At 54.6% G+C, this 23,635-nt stretch overlaps 1 protein-coding gene and 2 pseudogenes across 1 annotated transcript; 2 read left to right on the top strand and 1 right to left on the bottom strand.

Annotated features, from left to right (window-relative positions):
• The window catches only part of LOC149356953 (uncharacterized), a 50,255-nt pseudogene that overhangs the window by 13,007 nt on the left and 13,613 nt on the right, over positions 1-23,635 (top strand).
• Positions 2,268-2,828, top strand: LOC149356955 (uncharacterized). Its single transcript, XM_089575380.1, has one exon. It carries the CDS (start codon positions 2,268-2,270, stop codon positions 2,826-2,828), a length of 561 nt encoding a protein of 186 aa, XP_089431506.1.
• LOC149356956 (uncharacterized) lies at positions 9,819-11,274 on the bottom strand (annotated as a pseudogene).

The following is a 23,635-nucleotide window of genomic DNA, read 5'->3' on the forward strand; positions in this document are numbered from 1 at the left end:
GCCACTACGCGTCTCAACACAATTAACGCCTAACTGCCACTCGGCTCATTAGGCTGGTGCCACAGCGGGGCAAGAACTCAACAGCTGGTGCCCTCCAGGATCAAACACATCCCGGCCCTCGATGGGTCCAAGTCCCTGACCACACGACGCCCCCGAGGGCACGCTCTCTCCGGCGCGCCAGCACGGGCCGCGCCCTGCGCAAGGGGCATATCCCCTTCTCAGTCTAACCGTACCAGTGAGGCCGGTTTTACTACACTTGATCTGGCGTACTGCAGTACGGAACGAACTGTTCCACGCGCCGACTTTCAAGGTGAAAGCCACGCACCTGCCTCCTGCCACTCCACCTCGCCCGGGGCCATCTGCACCTTTACTGCACGAGCAAACTTTGAAACCGCCGCTCCGTGCTTGATCAGCGCCCGCTGGCCCCGTGGCATAGTCTGAGGCTGCATGAGCTCCCTCGCAGTCGCCCGACCCCAATTTGCCCCGTGGCAAGTCGCCGTGCATCTCCCCGTCCTCGAATGAACTGATCGGGCACCCGTTGGGTGCGTTTGACAGCCGCGCGGCGCTCGGTCTGATCGGCCCAACAGGCCTACCTCCGCTCTCTGCCTCGTATGGGATGCTCCTGCCACCACCAACGCTATGGGGCACTTCATACCCTATGCCCGACACAGTGTGCGGTTGCAGCAACGCCAGACTTCCTCCTTTCACTCGCTCGTCGATCTGACGCCTGTCCTTACCGACCGCCCCCTGCTGAACGAAATGCTCTTTTTCGCAGCCCGCTTGAGACCGCGTTTTTGGAATTAGAGTGATTTCCAACAATCCTGAACTCGCGTCCGCGTCCCTGGTGTCATTTGGGATAGAACTAACCTGGGCGGCCGGATCCTCGGAGTGCGCGTTCACCGCCTCTAATACCGCGACGCTGCGTTTCGTCAGGATACTTTCTTCAACTGCGATTCCAGCTTCGCAGAAATCTGGCTCACTTCTTACTTCTGCCTGGCTGTTTTCTTGACATTTAATTGACAGGCCTTTGCCTTCCAGCACTGGCGTCCTCTCCGCTCGGGACTCGGAGCAGTTCTCCCTGGCTAGTCGGCTAGCTCTCCTAGACTCTTTGAGCTTAGCCAGCTCGAGCTCTAGCTGCTTGCGCCTTGCTTCTAACGCCTGCAAATCCGGAGGTTCTTCCTGGCACTGCGGCCCCCAGCCGCGTTCCGAGGACCCCGCGTACACTACCGATCCCTTACACCGAGGTCCCTGGGCCGGGGCTTGCAAATTGTTTTGCAACATACCCGCTAAGCTCTGCACAACTTGCATCGCGTTCTGCAAGAGCGCCACGGATGACTGCGGACTAACGCCCCCGAGTTGGGCGGAGCAGCTGATGGCGTCGAATGAGGAGGCCTAGGTGCCTCATTGTTCGCACCACGGAGCGGCGAGGTGCCCGATGTGGACCCCCCGTACCAGGCCTAAGTCCTGCCGACGTGCCCGGTGATGCAACTCGGCTATTCCGCTTGGAATACTCAAGATTTACACCTTCCAAAGGCAAGTCAAGTAGGGAGCCCTGGCTCTGTGCCGCTAGCTCTGACAGCATCAACAAAAACTGGAAGTCAAGCCTATCAGCTGTCATCCTTTGTTAGGGCGTCTACAGTCGTTCGCTTCAACAAAGTACACTCCTGAGTTGCCTAGTTCGCAACACGTTCGGGTGCCAAGATATGGGGTCACTCCGCGACCAGCCGGCCGGGAAGGCGAGATTCTGTGCCGGCTACACGCAGGCGTTTCTCGTAAGCGACTCGTGTCCCCAACTCGTGGCGCAGAGTCACAGCCACGGCGGGTTCGGAGGAAATAGGCAACGACAGAGTACGCTAGGAAACAGTTTATTTACCGAGAGCAAGGCAAAGCACACTGCGGAAGAATGTTCTTTCCGATAAAAGGTTCAGTAGCTTACCAAGTCGTCGTCGACCTGAGTGTAGTCGTCCAGGAGGCGCGGGCAGCCAGGGGGGTCCGTCGGAGGGGCAACTGGCAGGTTTGCCGCGGCAGGAAAAAGAGGCTTCCCGCCGTCCACTGCTCCCGTTTAACCTTCCGACATTCCGCCTTTCCGGTCTAGTGCATAGCCGTGACGTCACGTCCCAGCTGGGCATGAGAAGAGTGGCCAGGTGCTCTCTCTCCCCATGCATGGGGGCATGCACGCTCGTCATGTGACTCAACGCGGGGGCGGTGAGGGATATTTGAACGTGCTACTTCGACATCCAGAAAGGTTGCGGGATATACAAATGTAAATGCCACTTTCCTTCCAAGGAAAGTATTCTGCGACAAGAGTAATCCTGGATGCAACAGCAATTAAATGTCAAGCAGCCAGCTCACTGGCGCTGCAGTCAGCAACATTTTCATCATACAAATCAGCGAACACCTTCAAAGGGCTGATTTGCATCTCACCCGACGGTACAGTGACCGCTGTCTCTAGTTTGTTACCAGGGTCCATTTCTGACAAAGAATGTGTGAGCAAGAGTGGTTTCTCGGCCCTTCCTTTCAATGATGGTGATTATGTCATGGCGGACAAAGGTTTCAAGATTGAAGAAATACTCGAGCAAATCAACGTGGCCTTGAATAACCCGCCTTTCCTCAGAAGAGGTCAGTTGAGTGAAGAAGAGGTGAACGAAACGGAGGATATAGCATGCCTGCGGATACATGTTGAGCGGCGCATACAGCGCTTCAAAAGTTGTCACATTTTTGATAGGCTCATACCGCTTCCTCTGGGCCCCATCATAAACGAAATGTGGATTGTATGTGCTATCCTTACTAACTTCCAGTATCCGCTGGTGCAACAAGGTGTTGAGTGAATTTTTCACAAATCTGCTCCTGCTGCAATAAAATGCCAGCTTTGCTTTGCTCTCTTTTTTTGGAGCCTTTATTTTATGTTTTATGTGACTGCAAATAAGTGGTGCTTGAAAATTGACACTGCATTTTGTGAATAGGGTAGCTGTACAGCCCGTTACCGTCTTCTTACAACCATAACATTCTTCATTTACACGGACATTAAAGAGGAAGACAAAGGCTGCAGGACTCAGCATACAGAATACAATGTGCATGCCAGAAAATCTGAGTTATGAGCAAATGCACCCATTTCACATTACAAATTGACACAAGAACTGAGCAATATAGATGTCAGTGCTCGACTTTGTTATTCACTCAGGTAAAGCAACAAGGTCGGGGTAGTCTCCTTCATGCTTTGTCGCTTGGTTACCAGAGAAGCACACTACGGAATTCTGGCATGAAAAACCCAGTTTGGCACATTAGGAGCTTTACGACATAACAGTGCAACAATAAACAAGGACAAATGGAAGGATGAAGTTGTATAGACAGGCATATAAAGGTTGAAGTCACCAGTGCCGCAAAGAGTGACATGAATGTTAGCAGTGACTCGGACACTCCAAACCGGTTGCTGGATATTCATTGAACCGACGGAACAAGTATTTGTGCGGGCACGGAGCACAAATGAATATTTGTAGGATTCCCATGTATTTTTCAGTGTTGAATAAATATTTCGTCATGCTTGTCATCGCCATCACATAACAAAAACTATTCTATTTCCTTTCACATAAGACACACGCCAGAGTACAGACACCAAACTTCACTTGCTATGTTTTCTTAGTGGTTGGTACCACACTAGTAAATGCAGATTACCATGTGGTACTCGCTAACGCTTTCTGGCTCTTGAGGCAGGCTGACTTTAGTCCTACAGTGAATGAAAAGAGAAAGCAAATTATGCTGAAGTTTGCATGTCTCACAACAGCTATGCAAGAGCTATATGGTGGCTCAATGGTTGTGGTGCTCGGCTGCTGACCAAAAAGACGCGGGTTCTATCCCGGCCGCGAGGCGGAATTTCTTTGGAGGCGAAATTCTAGAGGCCCGTATACTGTGCGATGTCAGTGCAAGTTAAAGAACCCCATGTGGTCGAAATTTCCGGAGCCCTTCACTACGGCGCCGCTCATAGCCTTAATCGCTTTGAGACGTTAAACCCCATAAACCAAACCAAACCTGAATGAAATGAGAAAGCAAATTATGCTGAGTTTTCATGTCTCACAAGAGCTATACTTTACTCACATAAGACAGATGCGAAAAGCTTGGTTGGTTGGTTTATGGGGTTTAACGTCCCAAAGCGACTAAGGCTATGAGAGACGCCGTAGTGGAGGGCTCCGGAAATTTCGACCACCTGGGGTTCTTTAACGTGCACTGACATCGCACAGTACACGGGCCTCGAATTTCTCCTCCAAAGAAATTCAACCGCCGCGACCGGGATCGAACCCGTGTCTTTCGGGCCAGCAGCCGAGCACCATAGCCAGTGAGCCACCGCGGCGGCGGAGAGAGGCGAAAAGCATGCAGAAATTTGATGTCTACATTCCTTTTGTAGGGGTGTGTTTATTAGGCATCCTCAAGAGACCGGACCGCCGTGCAGGATCTGGCAGCGTAGACGGGCGTAGCCAACAGTAAGAGAGCGGGGCAACTTCGTCGTCGTCAGGCGCAGCGTAGTGTCGGCGCATAACTTCGTCGTCGTCAGGCGCAGCGCAGTGTCGGCGCATGGCGGTAGCGGAACCTGTCACAGTTGGCACACTACAGTTTCCCCCGGGTGAAAAGGAGCCGTCCTGACGTCTTAAGGGGAAGGAACAACAGAGGGGTCGTAGTACGGCTTCAGTCGGTCGACGTGGACGGTTTCGCGGCCACGGCGACGCAAGTCCGCAGCGGGTGCAACAGGCTCAACAATATAATTGACCGGAGATGTTTGCTTGAGAACCCGGTAGGGACCATGATACCGATGCAGCAGTTTCCGCGAAAGGCCGGGAGTTGTGGGAGGCACCCAGAGCCACACAAGGGAGTCGGCAGGGTAGGAGGTAGAGGCCGCCGAAGTGTCGCGGTCATGTTTCTGCTGCCACTGGGTCTGCGTGGTAAACGAGCGAGCAAGCTGGCGGCATTCTTCGGCGTACCTGGCAGCGTCGGACAGTGGCGTGGACTCGGAAATGTCGGGTCGGTAGCGAAGAAGAGCATCCATCGTGCAGGGGGGCTCGCGGCTGTACAGAAGAAAGAAGGGAGATAATCCAGTGGTGGTTTGTGTCGCAGTGTTATATGCGTAGGTGACAAAGGGAAGCACTTGGTCCCAGTTGGAGTGGTTGGCGTCGACGTACATGGACAGCATGTCACTGAGCGTTCGGTTGAAACGCTCGGTCAGGCCGTTGGTCTGAGGGTGGTAAGACGAAGCGGTTCGATGGATAATGCGGCATTCCATGAGGAGGGCCTCAAGAGCGTCAGACAGGAATACGCGTCCACGGTCGCTGAGCAGTTCTTGAGGAGCACCATGGCGAAGAATCAGGTTCTTTAGAAGAAAGGAAGCCACGTCGCGGGCGGAGGCAGGTGGTAATGGAGACGTTTCAGCATAACGTGTGAGATGATCCACGGCCACGATAATCCAGCGGTGACCAGCGGGAGTGGGAGGGAGGGGGCCGTAGAGGTCTATGCCAACGCGGTCAAACGGGCGGGCAGGGCAGGGTGACGGCTGCATTGGAGCAGGCGAGGTGTGAGGCGGACATTTACGCCGTTGACAGGATGGGCAAGATCTCACAAAGTGGCGAACAAAGCGGTACATGCCACGCCAGTAGAATCGGAGACGAAGACGCGTATAGGTTTTCAACACGCCGCCGTGGGCACACTGGGGGTCCGCATGGAAAGCGGCGCAAATGTCGGTGCGTAGATGGCGGGGGATCACTAGGAGCCATTTGCGTCCGTCGAACAGGTAATTGCGACGATAGAGGAGACCGTCCTGAATAGAAAAGTGACGGGCTTGACGTAAGAGGGAACGGGACGAATTATCAGTCGTAGGACTCGAAAGAAAGTTAATAAGAGTGGCGATCCAAGGGTCTTTCCGCTACTCGGTGGACATGTCGGCAGTGGCAAGCGAGGACAAGTCGTAAGCAGACACAGGAGCAGGCGATGAAGCACTAGGTAGCGGCGAGCGGGAAAGAGCGTCCGCGTCATTATGCTTGAAGCCAGAGCGGTAAATGACATGAATGTCATACTCCTGCAATCGCAGAGCCCAGCGAGCTAGGCGGCCTGACGGGTCTTTGAGAGAGGCCAGCCAGCACAGGGCATGGTGGTCGGTTACTATACAGAACGGGAGACCGTAGACATAGGGACGAAATTTTCCAATGGCCCAAATGATGGCCAAACATTCTCGTTCGGTAACAGAATAGTTGGCCTCCGCTTTGCTCAAGGTCCGACTGGCGTAGGCGACCACATATTCACGGAAGCCAGGTTTGCGTTGAGTGAGAACGGCACCCAGTCCAATACCGCTGGCGTCAGTGTGGATCTCAGTAGGCGCAGTCGGGCCAAAGTGGCGCAGGATGGGAGGCGAAACCAAAAGGCGGCGCAAGGTGTCGAAGGCGTCATCGCAAGCAGGCGTCCAAGCGAAGAGGTTGGAGCTGCCTGCGAGTAGCTGGGTCAGAGGAGCGATGATCGTGGCGAAATTCAAGATGAAGCGACGGAAGTAAGAGCAAAGGCCAACGAAGCTACGGAGCTGCTTCAATGAGGTGGGCTTCGGAAATTCGGCAACTGCACGAAGTTTGGCGGGGTCCGGAAGAATGCCGTCTTTAGAGACTACATGTCCTAAAATGGTGAGTTGTCGGGCAGCAAATCGGCACTTTTTCAAATTCATCTGGAGCCCAGCGTCAGTAAGACAAGTCAGAACGCGCTCGAGGCGGATGAGATGAGAAGAAAAGTCCGCAGAAAAGACGACGATGTCATCGAGATAGCAAAGACTACTCTCCCACTTGACTCCACTAAGGATAGTGTCCATCAGGCGTTCGAAAGTTGCCGGGGCGTAGAAAAGGCCAAACGGCATGACGTTGAACTCATACAAGCCGTCAGGTGTTATGAAGGCAGTTTTTGAGCGATCAGCGTCAGCCATGGGCACCTGCCAGTAGCCTGAACTCAAATCCAGCGAGGAGAAATACTCAGCTCCCTGCAAGCAGTCCAGGGCGTCATCGATTCGTGGCAGGGGATAGACGTCCTTGCGTGTGATGTTGTTGAGCCGGCGGTAATCAACACAGAACCTGATGGAACCATCTTTCTTTTTTACCAACACAACAGGAGACGCCCAGGGACTGTGGGAGGGCTGTATGACACCCCGACGGAGCATGTCGTCCACGTGATCAGAAATGACGCGGCGCTCAGAAGCCGAGACACGATAGGGGCGCTGGCGAAGAGGGGCGTGTGTACCGGTGTCGATGGTGTGCGCAACGACAGACGTACGGCCCAAGGCAGTCTGAGGAAGATCGAAAGAAGAACTGAAGGGCTGGAGGAGGGCGACGAGTTGATCACGTAGCGCGGGTGGAAGGTCAGCGTCAATGGCACGGTGGAAGACGTCGGAGGGCGGTGGATCATTCTTAACATCACAAGAGCTGAGCACATCGACATCGAAGGAAGCGGCGGTATCAAGAATAGGGTAGGGAAGGCAGGAATCAAGTTCTTCAACACGCCCGAGGCATTTACCTCGGAGCACTGCTGACGGGCACGAAGATGGGTTCGAGACGCAGATTGCACTTTGTCCATGGTCGATCGTCAGAACAGCAAAGGGAAGCAGGAGGCAGGGATGGCGGGAAGCGGTTTCGGAAGGCGTGAAGAAAACAGTTGAATGAGGGACGCCGACACAGGAGAGCGGCACGAGGGCAGCAGAAAACGGAGGAATGTCGGTATCAGTCGCGACCACAAGTTTGGCAGACTGCGTAGGTACGTCGCAAAAGGGAACGCCACACAGCGGAGAAAAGGCGATTTCAGCTCGAGCGCAGTCAATAACGGCACGATGAGTCGGAAGGAAGTCACATCCCAGGATGATGTCGTGTGAGCAATGAGACAGCACAATAAACTCGATGGGGTACAAAACATCTTGAATGAGGACACGGGCCGTACAGGCGGCTGAGGGATGAATGCGCTGTGATGAGGCGGTGCGAAGCGAAAAGTCAGAAAGTGGGGTAGTCACTTTGCGGAGTCAGCGGCAGAGAGCTTCACTTATGACAGATACTGCAGCGCCCGTGTCGACGAGGGCGAGAACCTTGGCACCTTCCAGGAACACTACGATTACATTAGCGGGACGACACGGAGGACTTGAGGAGTTCGAAACAAGCGCAGTTTTTGTCCCCGGAACTGCGGCTGTTAGTTTCCCTCAAGCGCGGAGCTAGAACGTCGCAGCATCGGGGAAGGGGAACGGCGTCGAGGGGGAGGCGATCGGCGAGTGGTGTAAATTTGGCGATCAGGGGAAACAAAGGAGGGACCATCAAAGGGGGGACCAGGTGGCCTTCTCGGCGAGGACAGTTCGGCATCGTACGGGTAGGAGCGCAAATCAGGTCGAGAAGGCGAAAGGCGCTGGCGACAAAGCCGCGCGACATGGCCGGGCAGACCACAGGCGTAACAGATGGGTCGGTTGTCCGCAGTACGCCAGGGATTGGTAGGATGTGGGCGAGCCCTTGAGAACGGAGCTTGAGACGGGGGCTCAGACGGCGGCGGAGGACGGAAAGAAGGGGCGGCCTGGTAGGAATCGGGTGCCGGCGTATGTCGTGGCCTGGCCACCGCTTGGGCGTACGTCAGGGGTGCTGTCACAGGCGCGGGCACAGTGCTGGACGGTAGCAGATCAGCGACTTGGTCTTGTACGACACGGCGAATGGTAGGAGCCAAAGACGGGGTCGAGTCAGGAACTTGGCGGGCGGGGTCTTGAAAATGGGATATGAGGGACAGCTGGCGAGCGACCTCTTCACGAACGAAGGCTTTGATTTGGTCGAGAAGAGGGGAGTCCTCAGGAGTAGTACCGCCCAGGGCCAGTGTGGAGAGGGCTTCGTCGCAGACACCGGCACGCCGTGTAGAAGCGCGCTGCTTGCGCAGCTCGTCGTAGCTCTGGCGAAGCTTAATAACCTCACTGACGGTGGTGGGATTTTTCGCGAGGAGCATCTGAAATGCGTCGTCAGCGATGCCTTTGAGGATATGGTGGATCTTGTCCGCTTCTGGCATTGCGGCGTTGACAGGTTTGCAGAGGTAAACGATGTCCTCAATGTAACTTGTGAAGGTCTCGTCGGTGTGTTGAGCGCGGTCCCGTAAGCGCTGTTCGGCACGGAGCTTGCGCACCGCAGGGCGGCCGAACACTTCCGCAAAGCTCTTCTTAAATACGGGCCAAGTGGGTAGGTCCGCCTCATGGTTTCGAAACCAGAGGTTCGCCACGTCCGTGAGATAAAAGATGACGTTACTCAGCTTGATAGTGTCATCCCACTTGTTATAGCTGCTCACTCGCTCATACGATGACAACCAGTCGTCAACATCTTGATCGGCAGTCCCACTGAAGAGAGCAGGGTCACGCTGCCGGATGGCGCCAGAACAAATGACGGTGGTTGAACCGGCCGCCGGTGTTGGGGCAGTCTCATCTGGCATGGTTGACACAGGCGGCAGCGTACGGCTCCGGAGTTCCAGGTTGGTAGGGGACGTACCCCGCACCTCCACCAATTGTAGGGGTGTGTTTATTAGGCGTCCTCAAGAGACCGGACCGCCATGCAGGATCTGGCAGCGTAGACGGGCGTAGCCAGCACCAAGAGAGCGGGGCAACTTCGTCGTCGTCAGGCGCAGCGTAGTGTCGGCGCATAACTTCGTCGTCGTCAGGCGCAGCGCAGTGTCGGCGCATGGCGGTAGCGGAACCTGTCACAGTTGGCACACTACACTTTAATTATATTGATACGAGGTGGCAAGCCAAAGAACAGGACGACACGATGGCAGACGAAATACAATTTTAATGGCCGCGGGCCTTAAGGGAGTTTGGAGGCCATGTATGGCAACAGCACAGAAAAAAGTCAAGTTTTCGTTTTGGAACAGCCCAATCTTGAGCAGAAAACGTGATGCGGTCAGTGATCAAGAACTGTTCAGAAAACACAACAAAATCGGTCCACGGTAAACCAGATAAAACCATCTGGCCAAGAACCTGATGGTAGTAGTCATGGCCGTTGTCCAGCCTAAGCACACCCTTGCTGTCTTTCTTGAGGGAGTGTCGATCCCCCATAACGTCGGGAGTTTTTCCCTTGAAACTGTACGGGCACTTCACCTCAAGAAGGTCATGTGAAGGAGTTTCACACGGGTCGCAGACCAGCCTGTCCGGTGAAGCTCCAAGCCATGGACACGAAGGGTCCACAACCAATCCACTCCGAAAGGCCTAAACATCATGTCCCCTGGCTTTCATCACAGCCACGTACTGTTGCACAGCCGGCTGCTCATTCGTAATGCCGTACCTGCAATAACAGCATAAAAGAGCAAGCCAACATTTCACTTTCATCTCAAGAGGAACTTTCACCTAGAGCAGAGCTGAGTGTGCTCGCCTGGTCTACAGCAATTAATCAAAGAACCGTTCGCATTGTATTGTAGGGCAGTCGGCTAATCAAATATTGAAGATAAAAGAACACATGCTGTTCTGAACCTGACTTGGTGTATATCCACAGCAAAGAAGCAAATGCTCTCTCTCCAAAGGTGGCCGTCCAACTAATGGAATCCACTGATTTTATTACATCATGACATTCCGCTATTATAAAAAAGCAGCAATCAGGAAATTAGCCACAAATACTCCTTTTTGCAATTCTCTGAGCAAACATATTTTTTTTTGGCTGTGAGGAGAGTAGAGGGCAGCTTAACCACAAGCTCTTTCTTATTCTATGAGCACATTCCAGTGTCCAATGTGACGACACCCTTTGACCTCTTCTTGAAAAAGTTTATAAAGGGCAACAATGATTTCTTTTTCAGACGTCCACGTATTTTGCTGAAATTCTTATGGTGAGCACTTCAGGCAACCTTCTGTAGGCCATGTCATATGGCCCACACCTCTTGATATTCCTTCATTTTCTGAAGGAAAAAAATTTTGTCCTTTGGTCCTTTCCAATAAACACTGATTAAATTTATCACTCATGGTCACCTGTTGAGCTATTCGACGTACACATAGGAGGCTTCATAGCACTACCCATGATGCCATGTGTTGTTTGAAATTCACTTTCCGTACTTTAAAAAACAAGACCTCACTTACTGAACAGCCCTGACACGGGACAAATCCTTGTCTGCGGTAAGGTTCTGCAGGCCTTTCTCTGTCCACATAGGGGGCTTGACCACAACCCCAAGTGACCAAGCAGCCAATCGATGGACGCGGGCTTACTGCTGCCTCGTGTTTTTTCCTAGGTCGATGGCCTCCTCGCTGGATACTTGCAAAGCCTGGAAATAAAACATATTGCCGCGAATCTTTGTAGCGTTTGTTTGTTCTGTTTATTTGTTCATGCTTCAAGGCTGCCGGCACGCCGCTTTATCGCTTCGTTTGTGACGCAAGACGCGCCTAGATTTTTCTCGATTGATCGCATCCAGGCGGAGCCGATTCTACTTTGTGCCACAATGTTCTAGTAACTTTCCAAGCTTTATCTGAATGTTCGCAATCAGCTTTAAAGAGAGCACGGCGGACAGCAGCGGGCATTCTGTTCGACGACCGCCGAGCACACTAGCTGCTACGCCGCCGCCAAGTGACTCAGTTCTTTGCGGGCGCAAGTCATCCCAAATAAAGAGTTTCGTTTCAAAGACATTCTCGCTGTGTTTCTGTTCGCCGGACTGAAGACACCACTACGTGTCATCTGGTGGAGGTGCTGACCTGCTACCCTGCTATGACCCTCACGATGGAACCTGGCGCACAGCCAATGCCCGTCGTGCTTCGCCACCCCGTGAGCCACCGACTTGCCGTGGAGAACCACACGAATATGTGGAAGACTGGCTGGACTTGTACGACCGTGTGGCAGTGCTGAACACCTGGGACGACAGCGCTAAACTTCGAAATGTTTATTTTGCATTGGACGGTCCTCCCAGAACGTGGTTTGAAAACCACGAATCTTCCCTCACGACCTGGGCGACCTTCAAGATGCAGCTGGTGGGTACTTTACCAGCGTCGTGCGTAAGGAAAGAGCGGAGGTCCCGCTGCAGACAAGAACTCAACGTCCAAACGAGACCGTAACTGCGCATGTGGAAGACATGAAACGCATTTTCAGGTGCGCCAACCCCGACATGAAGAAAAGAAGCTGTCCTACCTGATGCGTGGCGTGAAGGAGCAACTTTTCGCCGACCTGATCCGGGATCCTCCACAAACCGTCGCCGAGTTTCAAGCTGAAGCTTCAACCATCGAAGAGACCCTGGACGCCCGGAACCGGCACTACAACCGACCACTTGAAGTGCTGCCGACAAGCCCCCAGCAGATACCCTTGCAAGCGGGGATAGCCTGCGAGATTTGATACGCGAAACTGTTCGCGAGGAACTTCGTCGGTTGCTGCCATCCCCAAGGCAGCAGACGCAGCAGCCTCAGGTGTCGTCGCTCACGGACATTAACCGTGAAGAAGTGCATCATGCACTTGGCTCCCCGTCACCAACGACACCAACGGAAGCTACAGCTATGACCTACGCCGCAGCACTACGCAGTCCTCCACCTCGACGAGAACCCCCAAGTCCTCTTCGACGGGCACCAGCTTTAGAAGAACGACGTCCCCTTACTCCCACCCGCCCACCTTATGAGCGAAGCAACGGAACCAGGAAATGCGACCAGTGGAGGACTCCCGACAACCGCCCACTATGCTTCCATCGTGGCCACGCTGGACACATACTTCGCCACTGCCCGCACAGACGCATCGGGCTGCGAGGTTATGCCATCGACGCCCCTCGACCGCTCCCCGGCCAGCGACCACGGGAAATTGGCGACTACCTGCGCAGAGGGGAGTACGTGTCTTCAAGCTGTCTTTCCTGCTCCCCGTCGCCGTCCACCGCTCGACTTGCATCACCGGGCCCCAGCTACGCCGCGGCTGTCCGAGGGCGGTCCCCTAGCCCCCGTAGGGAAAACTAATCAAAGCAACCTGTGGAAGTCAGATTGCTTGCCGAGGAAACGATGAAGATCCTCCAGCGACCACGCCGTATGAAGACGCCGCACCCACTACGCCGACGCCGCATACAAAGACAACCTCGACCACGACGCGAACCATCTTCAAAACGACGCCGCCATCAAGAAAAGCTTCGACTACATGCCCCAACCACGATTCAAATACCCGACGAAGCCGTGACCCGACGCCGAAGACGACGTTTTACTCCAGAGCCAGGACATCCGACTTAGAAGTGGTTATCGACGGCCGGAAAGGCACCGCTCGAGTCGACACGGGAGCCGACTATTCGGTGATGAATGCACCATTCGCTGCGCAGCTGAGGAAAGTAACGACCGCTTGGGACGTCCCACAAATTCGTACCGCAGGGGGCCACCTCATTACGCCATCAGGACGATGCACAGCGCGAGTGACTCAGGGGACATACCTATCCCGCGACCTTCGTAGTGCTACGGCAATGTTCCCGCGAAGTGATCTTGGGCATGGATTTCCTTAATGAGCGTCAAGCGATAATTGACCTGCGATCCAAGATCATCACACTTTCCACGGGCGAGGCCATTCCGTCTATGAGAACTCCGGAACATCATATTGTCACGTTGGTAATCAGCGGCTGAGGGTCCACAGCGGGTCAGCAGACGTGCGCTTCCAGATCACTTTTACTTTCACACACACACTTCCTCTTCTTCTTGAGAGGCGCTTCCGTCTGCACGAGCGCTGGCGTCATTAGCCCCCCTCCGGCGTTGGCATCGACCCGATGCCGCCACGAACGCAGGGGCGGTCTCGAGAAGAGTTAGTGCACCCTTTCGTAGTAGGGCTTCAGGCAAACGACGTGGACCACCTCGGGGCGGGGCCGCCGCGGTGGCTCAGTGGCTATGGTGCTCGGCTGCTGTCCCGAAAGACGCAGGTTCGATCCCGGCCACGGCGGTTGAATTTCTTTGGAGGAGAAATTCGAGGCCCGTGTACTGTGCGATGTCAGTGCACGTTAAAGAACCCCAGGTGGTCGAAATTTCCGGAGCCCTCCACTACGGCGTCTCTCATAGCCTTAGCCGCTTTGGGACGTTAAACCCCATAAACCAACCCAAACCAAACCACCTCGGGGCGGGGGTGGCGGCGAGATTGTTGAGGCTCGTGAGGGACGACTTCATAATTCAGGGCTCCAAGGCGTCGCACAATTCGGTAAGGACCGAAATAGCGGCGCAAGAGCTTTTCACTTAGGCCGCGTCGTCGGATTGGGGACCAAACCCAGACGAGGTCACCCGGGAGGTATTCAACAAGTCGTCTCCGTAGGTTGTAGCGTTGCGCGTCCTGGCCCTGTTGGTCTTGAATGCGAAGCCGTGCAAGTTTGCGGGCAGCTTCGGCGCGTTGTAAGAAGGATGCAACGTCGTCATTTGGGTGGTCTTCGTCATGGGGCAGCATGGCATCGAGTGTTGTTGTCACCTGACGGCCATAAACGAGGCTAAAGGGTGTCATGTTGGTGGTTTCTTGTACGGCTGTATTATACGCGAACGTGACATAGGGCAGGACGTCGTCCCAGGTTTTATGTTCCATGTCCACGTACATGGAAAGCATGTCTGTAAGCGTCTTGTTTAGACGTTCCGTCAGTCCGTTAGTTTGGGGATGATAAGAAGTCGTCCTACGGTGACTGCTGTGACTAAAGACTAGAATATGGTGCAAGAGCTCAGAGGAGAAGGCAGCCCCTCTGTCCGTAATCAAAACTTGTGGAGCTCCATGACGTAAGACGATTTGATGCACAAAGAACTGGGCTACTTCGAGGGCGGTGCTACTCTGAAGGAATGCTGTCTCTGCATAACGCGTGAGAGAATCAGTGGCTACTATTATCCACCTTTTCCCGGAGCCTGATGTAGGGAAAGGTCCCAGCAAATCCATGCCGACTTGTTGAAATGCTTGCGAAGGCGGCTCAACGGGCTTGAGGAATCCGGCTGGCTTCACGGGCGGGACCTTACGGTGCTGGCAATCCCGGCAAGTGTGGACGTAGTGTGCAACGTCATGACCCAGGCGCGGCCAGTAGTACTTCTCTTGAATTCTGGCTTGTGTTCTAGTAATCCCAAGATGGCCGGAAGCTGGTTCGTCATGGCAGGCGTGAAGAATTTCATTGTGTAGGGACACGGGGACGACCAGCAAGTACGGCCTAGTGTTGGCAGCGAAGTTCTTCTTAAAGAGAACACCGTTACGTATGCAGAGAGACGACAAAGAGCGCCTGAAGGCTTTAGGAACTGTGCTGCTGGCTCCTTCAAGATAACGAATGACGTCGCGAAGATCGGGGTCGGCGCGTTGATGCTCGGCGAAATCGTTGGTATGTACGGCACCCAGGAATATTTCTTCGTCGTCAGCAGCATCATCCGGAGCTGGTTGCACGGGAGCACGAGATCACGGGGGAACAGTCTGCGTCTGCATGTGTGTGACCGGATTTGTAGATGACGGTGATATCGAATTCTTGAAGTCGAAGGCTCCATCTAGCTAGGCGGCCGGAAGGATCCTTGAGATTGGTCAGCCAGCGCATAGGGCGTGATTATCGGTCACTACTTTGAAGGATCGGCCATAAAGGTATGGTCTGAACTTGGAAACTGCCCACACGATGGCGAGGCACTCTTTTTCAGAGGCAGAATAGTTGGCCTCTGTCTTGGAGAGTGCATGGCTGGCATAGGCGATGACACGTTCTTGGTCCCGCTGAACTTGAACAAGGACAGCACCCAAACCAACGTTGCTCGCATCGGTGTGGACCCGTGTGTCAGCAAGCTCATGAAAGTGCGCCAGCACGGGGGATGACTGCAGGGGGCGTTGAAGCTCTTGAAACGCCTTCTGCTGCGGAGGTTCCCACTTGAACGGTACATGCGCTTTTGTCAGATCAGTAAGGGGTGAAGCAATTTTAGAGAAATTCTCCACGAAGCAGCGGTAATATGCGCATAGCCCGAGGAAGCGACGAACTTCCTTTTGGTCACGAGGCAGTGGAAAATTGGCAATGGCGGATGTTTTTTCAGGATCCGGAAGAACCCCTTCTTGGTTGACGACATAGCCTAAAAACTTTAGCTCTTCATAAGCAAAATGGCATTTTCGGCTTTGAGAGTAAGGCCTGATGAGGTTATGGCCTGCAAGACCTCCTCGAGGCGACGAAGGCGCTCCTCGAAAGACGGGGCAAAAACGATGACGTCGTCCAGGTAGACCAGACAAGTTTGCCACTTCAAATCCGCAAGGATGGTGTCTATGAGTCTTTGGAAAGTCGCGGGTGCCGAGCAAAGACCAAATGGCATCACCTGAAACTCGTACAACCCGTCTGGAGTGATGAAAGCCGTCTTTTCGCGGTCTCTTTCGTCTACCTCAATTTGCCAATATCCAGACTTCAAATCCATGGAAGAAAAATATCTGGTGTTGCATAAGCGATCCAAGGCGTCGTCAATTCTGGGCAGCGGATACACATCCTTTTTAGTGATGTTGTTTAACCGACGGTAGTCAACGCAGAATCGTAAGGTGCCGTCCTTCTTCTTCACAACCACTACAGGTGCCGCCCACGGGCTCCTAGAAGGGCGAATAACGTCGTTTGCGAGCATTTCTTTCACCTGTGTGGTAATAGCCTCACGTTCTTTGGTAGACACTCGATAAGGTGACTGTCGGAGTGGCGGAACATTTTCGTCTGTAATAATGCGATGTTTCGCAAGATGCGTCCGCCCGACGCGTGGCGAGGCCGCGAAGGCACCACGGTAGCGACTGAGCAGTTCCCGTACTTTGTCTCGCTGGTCGGGCGGCAAGGTTGGGTTAATATCGTACTTAACACCAGCAAGTCCGTCGGGCTCAGTTGTTGAAGTAGATGTTAAACTGTGCACACACCTATTTTCACTAAGAGCGTCAATATACGCCACAGTCGTTCCCTTGTTAAGGTGTTGGTGTTCGTTGCTGAAGTTGGTGAGAAGAACGTTGACCTTGCTATCTTCAAGGAAGACAACCGCCCTGGCGACGGAAATTCCTCTGTCCAGTAGCAACAGCTGCTTGCTTTCGACAACACCCTCAAGTTCCCGTATGTGCTTTGAGCCGACGGTTACCATCACACTGGAACGTGGAGGCACGGTCACGTGTTCGTTCAGAATGTGCAGCGCCGCTGGGAGAACACTATCCACGGATATGGCCTTCTCGGTCGAGAACTTGACGGACTGCGATTGCCGATCAATAACTGCACCGTTTTCGGTCAGAAAGTCCATACCGAGTATGACGTCTCGGGAGCACTCGGCTAACACTACGAACGTCGCCAAGAATGTTTGGCCTTGCACGGTTACCCTCGACGTGCACGTTCCCGTAGGTGTAATTAAATGTCCTCCTGCAGTACGCATCTGTGGGCCATTCCAAGCGGTTGTGACCTTTCTTAGTGCCGCGGCGAATTGTCCACTAAGTACTGAATAATCGGCACCAGTATCCACCAGCGCGGTTACATCGGCACCGTCAACCAAAATCTCCAAGTCGGCAGTTGGTGGTGTCTTACTTTGGGGATGTCGAGGCGTTCGGTCTCGGCTGCGGTGTGTCCAAGGAGTTCGGCAACGAGGAACGGCGTCGCGGCCATGGAGGGGTGCGTCAGGACATCGGCTAGTTTTGAGGTACGGGGGCTCAAGAATCGTCGGTACGGCTACGGAATTCGGCGTTCGTTGAGAACTGCCTTGTGGGGATGGAAGATCTTGTATACTTTGTCGTTGAGCAGCCGCACCTCCAGAGGCTGCTGCACCTAGTTTCCCCTGCGGGGACTCTGAGACTGGCCTCGCCCTGGGGAACTGTAGCGACGCGGCGATGAAGATCGAGAGAAACGGCGCTGTACGGAGTCCGCTTGCGAGATGTAGTCCGCGATCTCCTGCGGTCGTTCTCTATACATCGGACGATGACAACCAACGGGGAATCCTCGAAGGGCAGCGACGATAATCATGTCCAGCCTCACCGCAGTGGTAGCACAGCGGCTGATTGTCTGGCGCTCTCCAGACATCCGTTCTGCGGCGTCCTAGCCGCTGTGGAGAATTCGGCTGGGGAGGTGGAGTTCGTGCAGCGGCGGAGGCAGGTGTGTCGTAACGTCGGTTCGGCTGCGATAGAATGAAACGGCGTGTGACGGCGGCGTAGCTGAGATTCGGGGGCTGAGGCTGCACAGGGCCGGCAACAGGTAGTGCTGTACAAGTGCCTAGAGCTTGCTGCACCTCCTCACGGACAACATCAGCAAGAGCCCTAGGCGGAGGTTTTTCCTTGTCCGGAAAGAGCTTTGCCAGTTCCTCCCTCACAATACATCGTATCATCTCACGTAAGGAGTCTGCCGACTTCACCGTGGCGTCCTCCACAGTGGCCGTGAGCATCGACGCTGTTGTAGGATCGTACTGCCGAGCCCTCATGTCCAAAAACTTTTCGATGGTGCTCGCCTCCTTTACGAAGTCAGCTACCGTGACTGGAGGACTTCGAACCAGGCCGGCGAACAGCTTCTCCTTAACACCTTTCATAAGGAAACTCACCTTCCTCTCCTCCGACATGTTTGGGTCGGCACGCCGGAACAGCCTCTTCATTTCCTCAGCATACACCGTCACACTCTCGCTGGAGAGTTGATGTCTGGCTTTTAAAAGCAGGTCGGCCTTCTCCCTGCGCGACGTGCTGTCCCTGAAGGTTTGGAGGAACTCTGTCTTGAACGTATCCCACGTTCCAAGGCCAGATTCATTGTTCAGAAACCAGGTCCTCGCGTAGTCTTCAAGGGCGAAATAAACATGCCGCATCTTGCAGTCAGCGCCCCAACCATTGTAGATGGCCACCCGGTCATACTGGTCCAGCCAGTCTTCGGCGTCCTCGTGTGGTTGGCCGTGAAAATGGGGTGGCTCTCGCTGGTGGTGGAGCAGGACCGGCGACACTGTAGCTGGAGGATTCATCGTTGTAGGACCTGCCCTCCGTGAACAATGGGAAACAGGGAGCAGTCCAAATTCGGGATGTAAGCCCTGTAATCGGCGACTGCCCTGGTGGACTGGCGTGTCTACCTTCGGTATTTGTACGGGGCTCGAATCACGGCTTGAAGGGGGCGTACGGTGCATTAACGACGTACCCAGCACCTGCACCAGATGTCACGTTGGTAATCAGCGGCTGAGGGTTCACAGCGGGTCAGCAGACGTGCGCTTCCAGATCACTTTTACTTTCACACACACACTTCCTCTTCTTCTTGAGAGGCGCTTCCGTCTGCGCGAGCGCTGGCGTCAGTATTGCGCCTAGCGTCCTGGAGGAACAAGTGAGTGTCCCACCCCGCTCAAGCGTCATCATCACCGTAGGCACCACTCAAGCGAATACCATTAAAACTATTATCGAGGCGAACATGCAGTTGCTTCTCGACAGAGGAATCGGCATCGCAAGAGGCACCGCACATTTCCGCAAACGACAAACCGAAGTACTACTACCTAACTTGTGGCTTCCTGAGTGGACACAGGCCACCAACCACCGCGGGTTCGGGCTTCGCGCAAGCCAAGGGCCCCTATCAGCCGTCACCACACACACCCTGGGGCACCGCTGCGGCGCACTCAACCTCTGCTGGGAGGAGAGCGATTCGCCGCAAAGAAATAGGCCTCCAAGTTCACAAAGGAGACGTTTCTTCACGTCGTCCTTCAGGAGATACACAAACACTCAATAGTCACCCCGTCCCGGGGGCGCGCGAGGAGCAAGGCTCCGCTGCGCGCACGAAGCGACTAGAGTAATGCGAGCCGCTAGCACGCCGCTGCAAGAGAATGTGCCCGCGGCAGTGCTGTGATCTCTCTCTCGTGTCGACCGTTGGGCCGGTTGCGAGAGAGAGTGGGAAATCAACGCAAGGTAAGCCTGTCGGAGGTCGCTGGACCCCGCTGGAAAGGCTCGAGCCGCTGCAGGTCAGAGGACATTTGCGGGCGAGCTCGAGTATGCACTGGTCTGAACGGCAAAGGCCGGTTCGGACAAACAGTAGCGTACGCACCTTACGCTGTCTCGGAGGGATCTCTCTCTCTGGGCCCCGCTTGGACGGTCGCGTGGCGCGCGGCCGGCCAAGCGGGTCCCGAAATCCCGCCAAAAGGCACTAATGGCAAAGGCCGTTGCGGAGCCGAGGCGGAGCTGTGGCCAAATGACAGTGATTAGTCACTTAGCCGCCTCTCCACCGCCTGAGGCGAGAGCAAGGGAAAGAGGAGAAACAACGCGGGAAGCCGGCAACAGTCCCGCAAAGGCAACGGCGGGAAGCCAGGATTCTCGCAAACTTCAGCGAAGATTACCGCGTTAACAGAGGAACGACGATTGCATTCCTCGATGAAATATCTGACGTACTAGACTTCTTCGTGCTCTCCGACCCATCCGTAGAAGATTCGCCTGTCCAAGAGAACTCGCCCCCTTTCGACATAAACCCAGCCCTGCCCGGAAACAGACAAGACCAGATCCGCAATCTTTTCGAAGCTACAGCGAGTGCTTCTCGTCATCGCCGAAGGTCTGACAAACGCCGATTGCCAAGCATCGCATTATAACCGACGAGCACACCCGACCTCTCCGCCAGAGCCCCTACCGAGTGTCCCCGCGAGAACGACAACCCATCCGGAACCGAGAGGAAGAAATGCTGCGCGACGACGTTATTCAGCCGTCAAAGAGCCCCTGGGCGGCACCTGTTGTTCTAGTGAGAAAGAAAGACGGTGCACTTCGATTCTGCGTTGATTACCGGCGCTTGAGCAACATCACAAAGAAGGACGTCTACTCCCTCCCTCGCATCGACAACACACTGGACCGGCTCTCCAACGCTAGGTATTTCTCATCGATGGACCTCAAGAGCGGCTACTGGCAAACTGAGGTGGATGAAAGAGATCGCAAGAGACGACCGCATTCATCACTCCAGATGGCCTGTTCGAGTTCAAGGTGATGGCATTTGGTCTCTGTTCCGCACCAGCCACATTTCAGCGAGTAATGAATACAGTGCTGGCAGGCCTGAAGTGGCAGATTTGACTGGTATATTTAAATCACGTCGTTTTCTTCGCCTCGAACTTTGAGGAACACCTAAAAAGGCTTCGAACAGTACTAGACGCAATCACATCGTCCGGCATAACTTTGAAAGCAGAGAAGTGCCACTTTGTCTATGAAGAGCTGCTGTTTCTAGGCCACATCGTTAGCAAGGAGGGAGTACGGCCAGGCCCGCATAAAACCGCTGCTATCGCAATGTTTCCACCACCGGCCGATAAGAAAGCTGTGCGCAGATTCCTCGGACTGTGCGCGTACTACCGACGATTTCTGAAGAACTTTCGCGCATCGCCGAGCCACTGACCCACCTGACAAAGGCAGACGTGCCATTTAAATGGGCAGCGCCGCAAGTGGAAGCCTTCAAGGAACTTCGGCGCTGCTTACAGTCCCCGCCGATCCTCGCGCACTTTGATGAAAACGCTGAGGCTGAAGTTCATACCGAAGCAAGTAATGTGGGCATAGGTGCTGTCCTCCTTCAGAAAACTGACGGAGTGGAGAAGGTCATCGCGTACGCTAGCCGTTCCCTGTCCAAAGCCGAAGCTAATTATTCGACAACTGAGAAGGAGTGACTTGCCATCATCTGGGCTACGTCGAAATTCCGCCCCTACCTGTACGGACGACCGTTCAAGGTGGTCAGCAATCACCACGCACTGTGCTGGCTCGCCAGTTTGAAGGACCCGTCCGGCCGCCTCGCTCGATGGAGCCTGCGGCTCCAGGAGTTTGATGTAACCGTCGTTTACAAGTCCGGACGCTAGCACTCTGATGCCGACTGCCTGTAACGAGCCCCTATAGATGCACCACCGCCGAACGACGATGAGGACGCCTTCCTGGGACCTATCAGCTCCAGCTCTTTTGTACAACAGCAACGTGCGGACCCCGACATAAATGCTCATCGAATACTTGGAAGGCAAGGTTTTTTCGCTCCCCGCCTCGGCCAAGCGAGGATTGTCTTCGTTCTGTTTACAGAACGATGTCATCGTGAAGAACTTTGCAGCGAACAAGACAGCCTACCTCCTTGTTGTACCTGTAAGTCTGCGCGGAGTTCTTCAGGCCTCACACGACGAGCCGAGAGCTGGACATCTCGGGTTTTCTCGCACCCTCCGCGGCATTCAAGACAAGTATTACTGGCCCCGACTGTCTGCCGATGTCGCACATTATGTGAAAACCTGCCGAGGTTGTCAGCGACGAAAGACCCCTCAAACCCAACCAGCAGGATTTCTGAACCCCATTGAACCCCCCTCAAGGCCCTTTCAACAGATCGGCATGGACTTCCTTGGCCTTTTCCCGAAAACATCTGGAAATAAGTTGATTGGGAGACAGGCCTTCGGCTCCCGAACTCTCGGCGGCTGTCGCTTAAGGAAGACGACGACGACAAGCGAAAAACCGTGACGATGCTCGTGCGTGTGCTGGACTGATCGCTGCCTCTGGTTTGTACCGGGACTGTGCCGCTAGTCGTTCGCGTCGCAGCGCCTTGAAGGACGTCCTGCACTACACTTGGTGGAGGTGCCAGCGATCCCTTCACCCTGGAGCTTCCCAGCCGTGCATTGCCTCCCATTTCTGCGATGCCTGAGACCGCCCCCCAACCTGCATCACCGCTTCCCTCGGCTGTCATCTGTTCCGGCATAGCGCGGCAGCGTGACCCAGCCTTTTTCAGCGGCACGGATGACACGGGTGTGAAGGATTGGTTGGCCTCCTATGAATGAGTGAATGCGTATAATAAGTGGGACGACAGCGTCAAGCTCACCAACGTTATATTTTATTTGTGCGACGTCGCCAATCTGTGGTTCCGCAACCACGAGGCCGACATCTCCAGCTTGGCGGTTCTTAAAACAAGCCTCACAGAGGTCTTTAGCCGTCGCGCTGTGCGCAAGCTCCGTGCCGAACAACGCTTGCGCAGTCGGGCACAACCAAGCGGCGAAAATTTAACCAGCTACATCGAAGATGTTGTCGACCTTTGCAAGCGCATCAACGCTTCCATGAGCGAGGCCGACAAAACCAGAAACATTATGAAAGGTATTGATGATGACGCCTTCCAAATGCTCGTCGCCAAAAATCTCCAATCTGTGTCCGATGTGATCAGCTATTGCCAGAGCTTCGATGAGCTGCGGAAGCAGTGCCTTTCCACCGGGTGGGCCGGATTTCAAGACGCCACAATATCCAGCTTGGCTCTTTCCGGGGACGGTGCTCTGGACCACCCGTCGCTCCTTCAGCACATTACGCAGTTTGTCCGTGAGGCAGTCGCCCGCCATCTGTGCTTGTCTACCTGCCCACCTACTCCTGCGCCGGCACTGACTCCCAACCTCAAGCGTGTCATACAGGAGCAGGTCGCCGAGGTACTGCCCTCTCCTCCTCCACCTCCTCAGCAGTCACTGATCGCGGCTCCTTTAACGTACGCTGATGCTGTGGCGCGAGCGTGGCCTTCACCTGCTGCTCCTGTCTACAGGCCTCCCCACCACCTGTTAGAACCCCAGAGACCTTCCCCTCCCACTTACCATTTGCCCGCCCACGATCACAGCCGGAGCCTCTCAACCCCTGGCACCCGCAAGACAATCGCCCTATTTGCTACGCATGCGGCGTCGCTGGCCGCGTGGCTCGTTTGTGCCGCAATTGCGACCATCGTCCGTACATTTATGGGCCGTCCTCGTCGCCTGTGTCACATGAGCCGCCTCCGGAGCCCTCTTCTCCTAGTTACCGTTTCCGTTCCCACCGCTCGCCGTCTC

The sequence above is a fragment of the Amblyomma mixtum genome, chromosome 3 (genome assembly GCF_055824585.1).
Source record: "Amblyomma mixtum isolate Tamu chromosome 3, ASM5582458v1, whole genome shotgun sequence".
Taxonomy (NCBI): Eukaryota; Metazoa; Arthropoda; class Arachnida; order Ixodida; family Ixodidae; genus Amblyomma; species Amblyomma mixtum.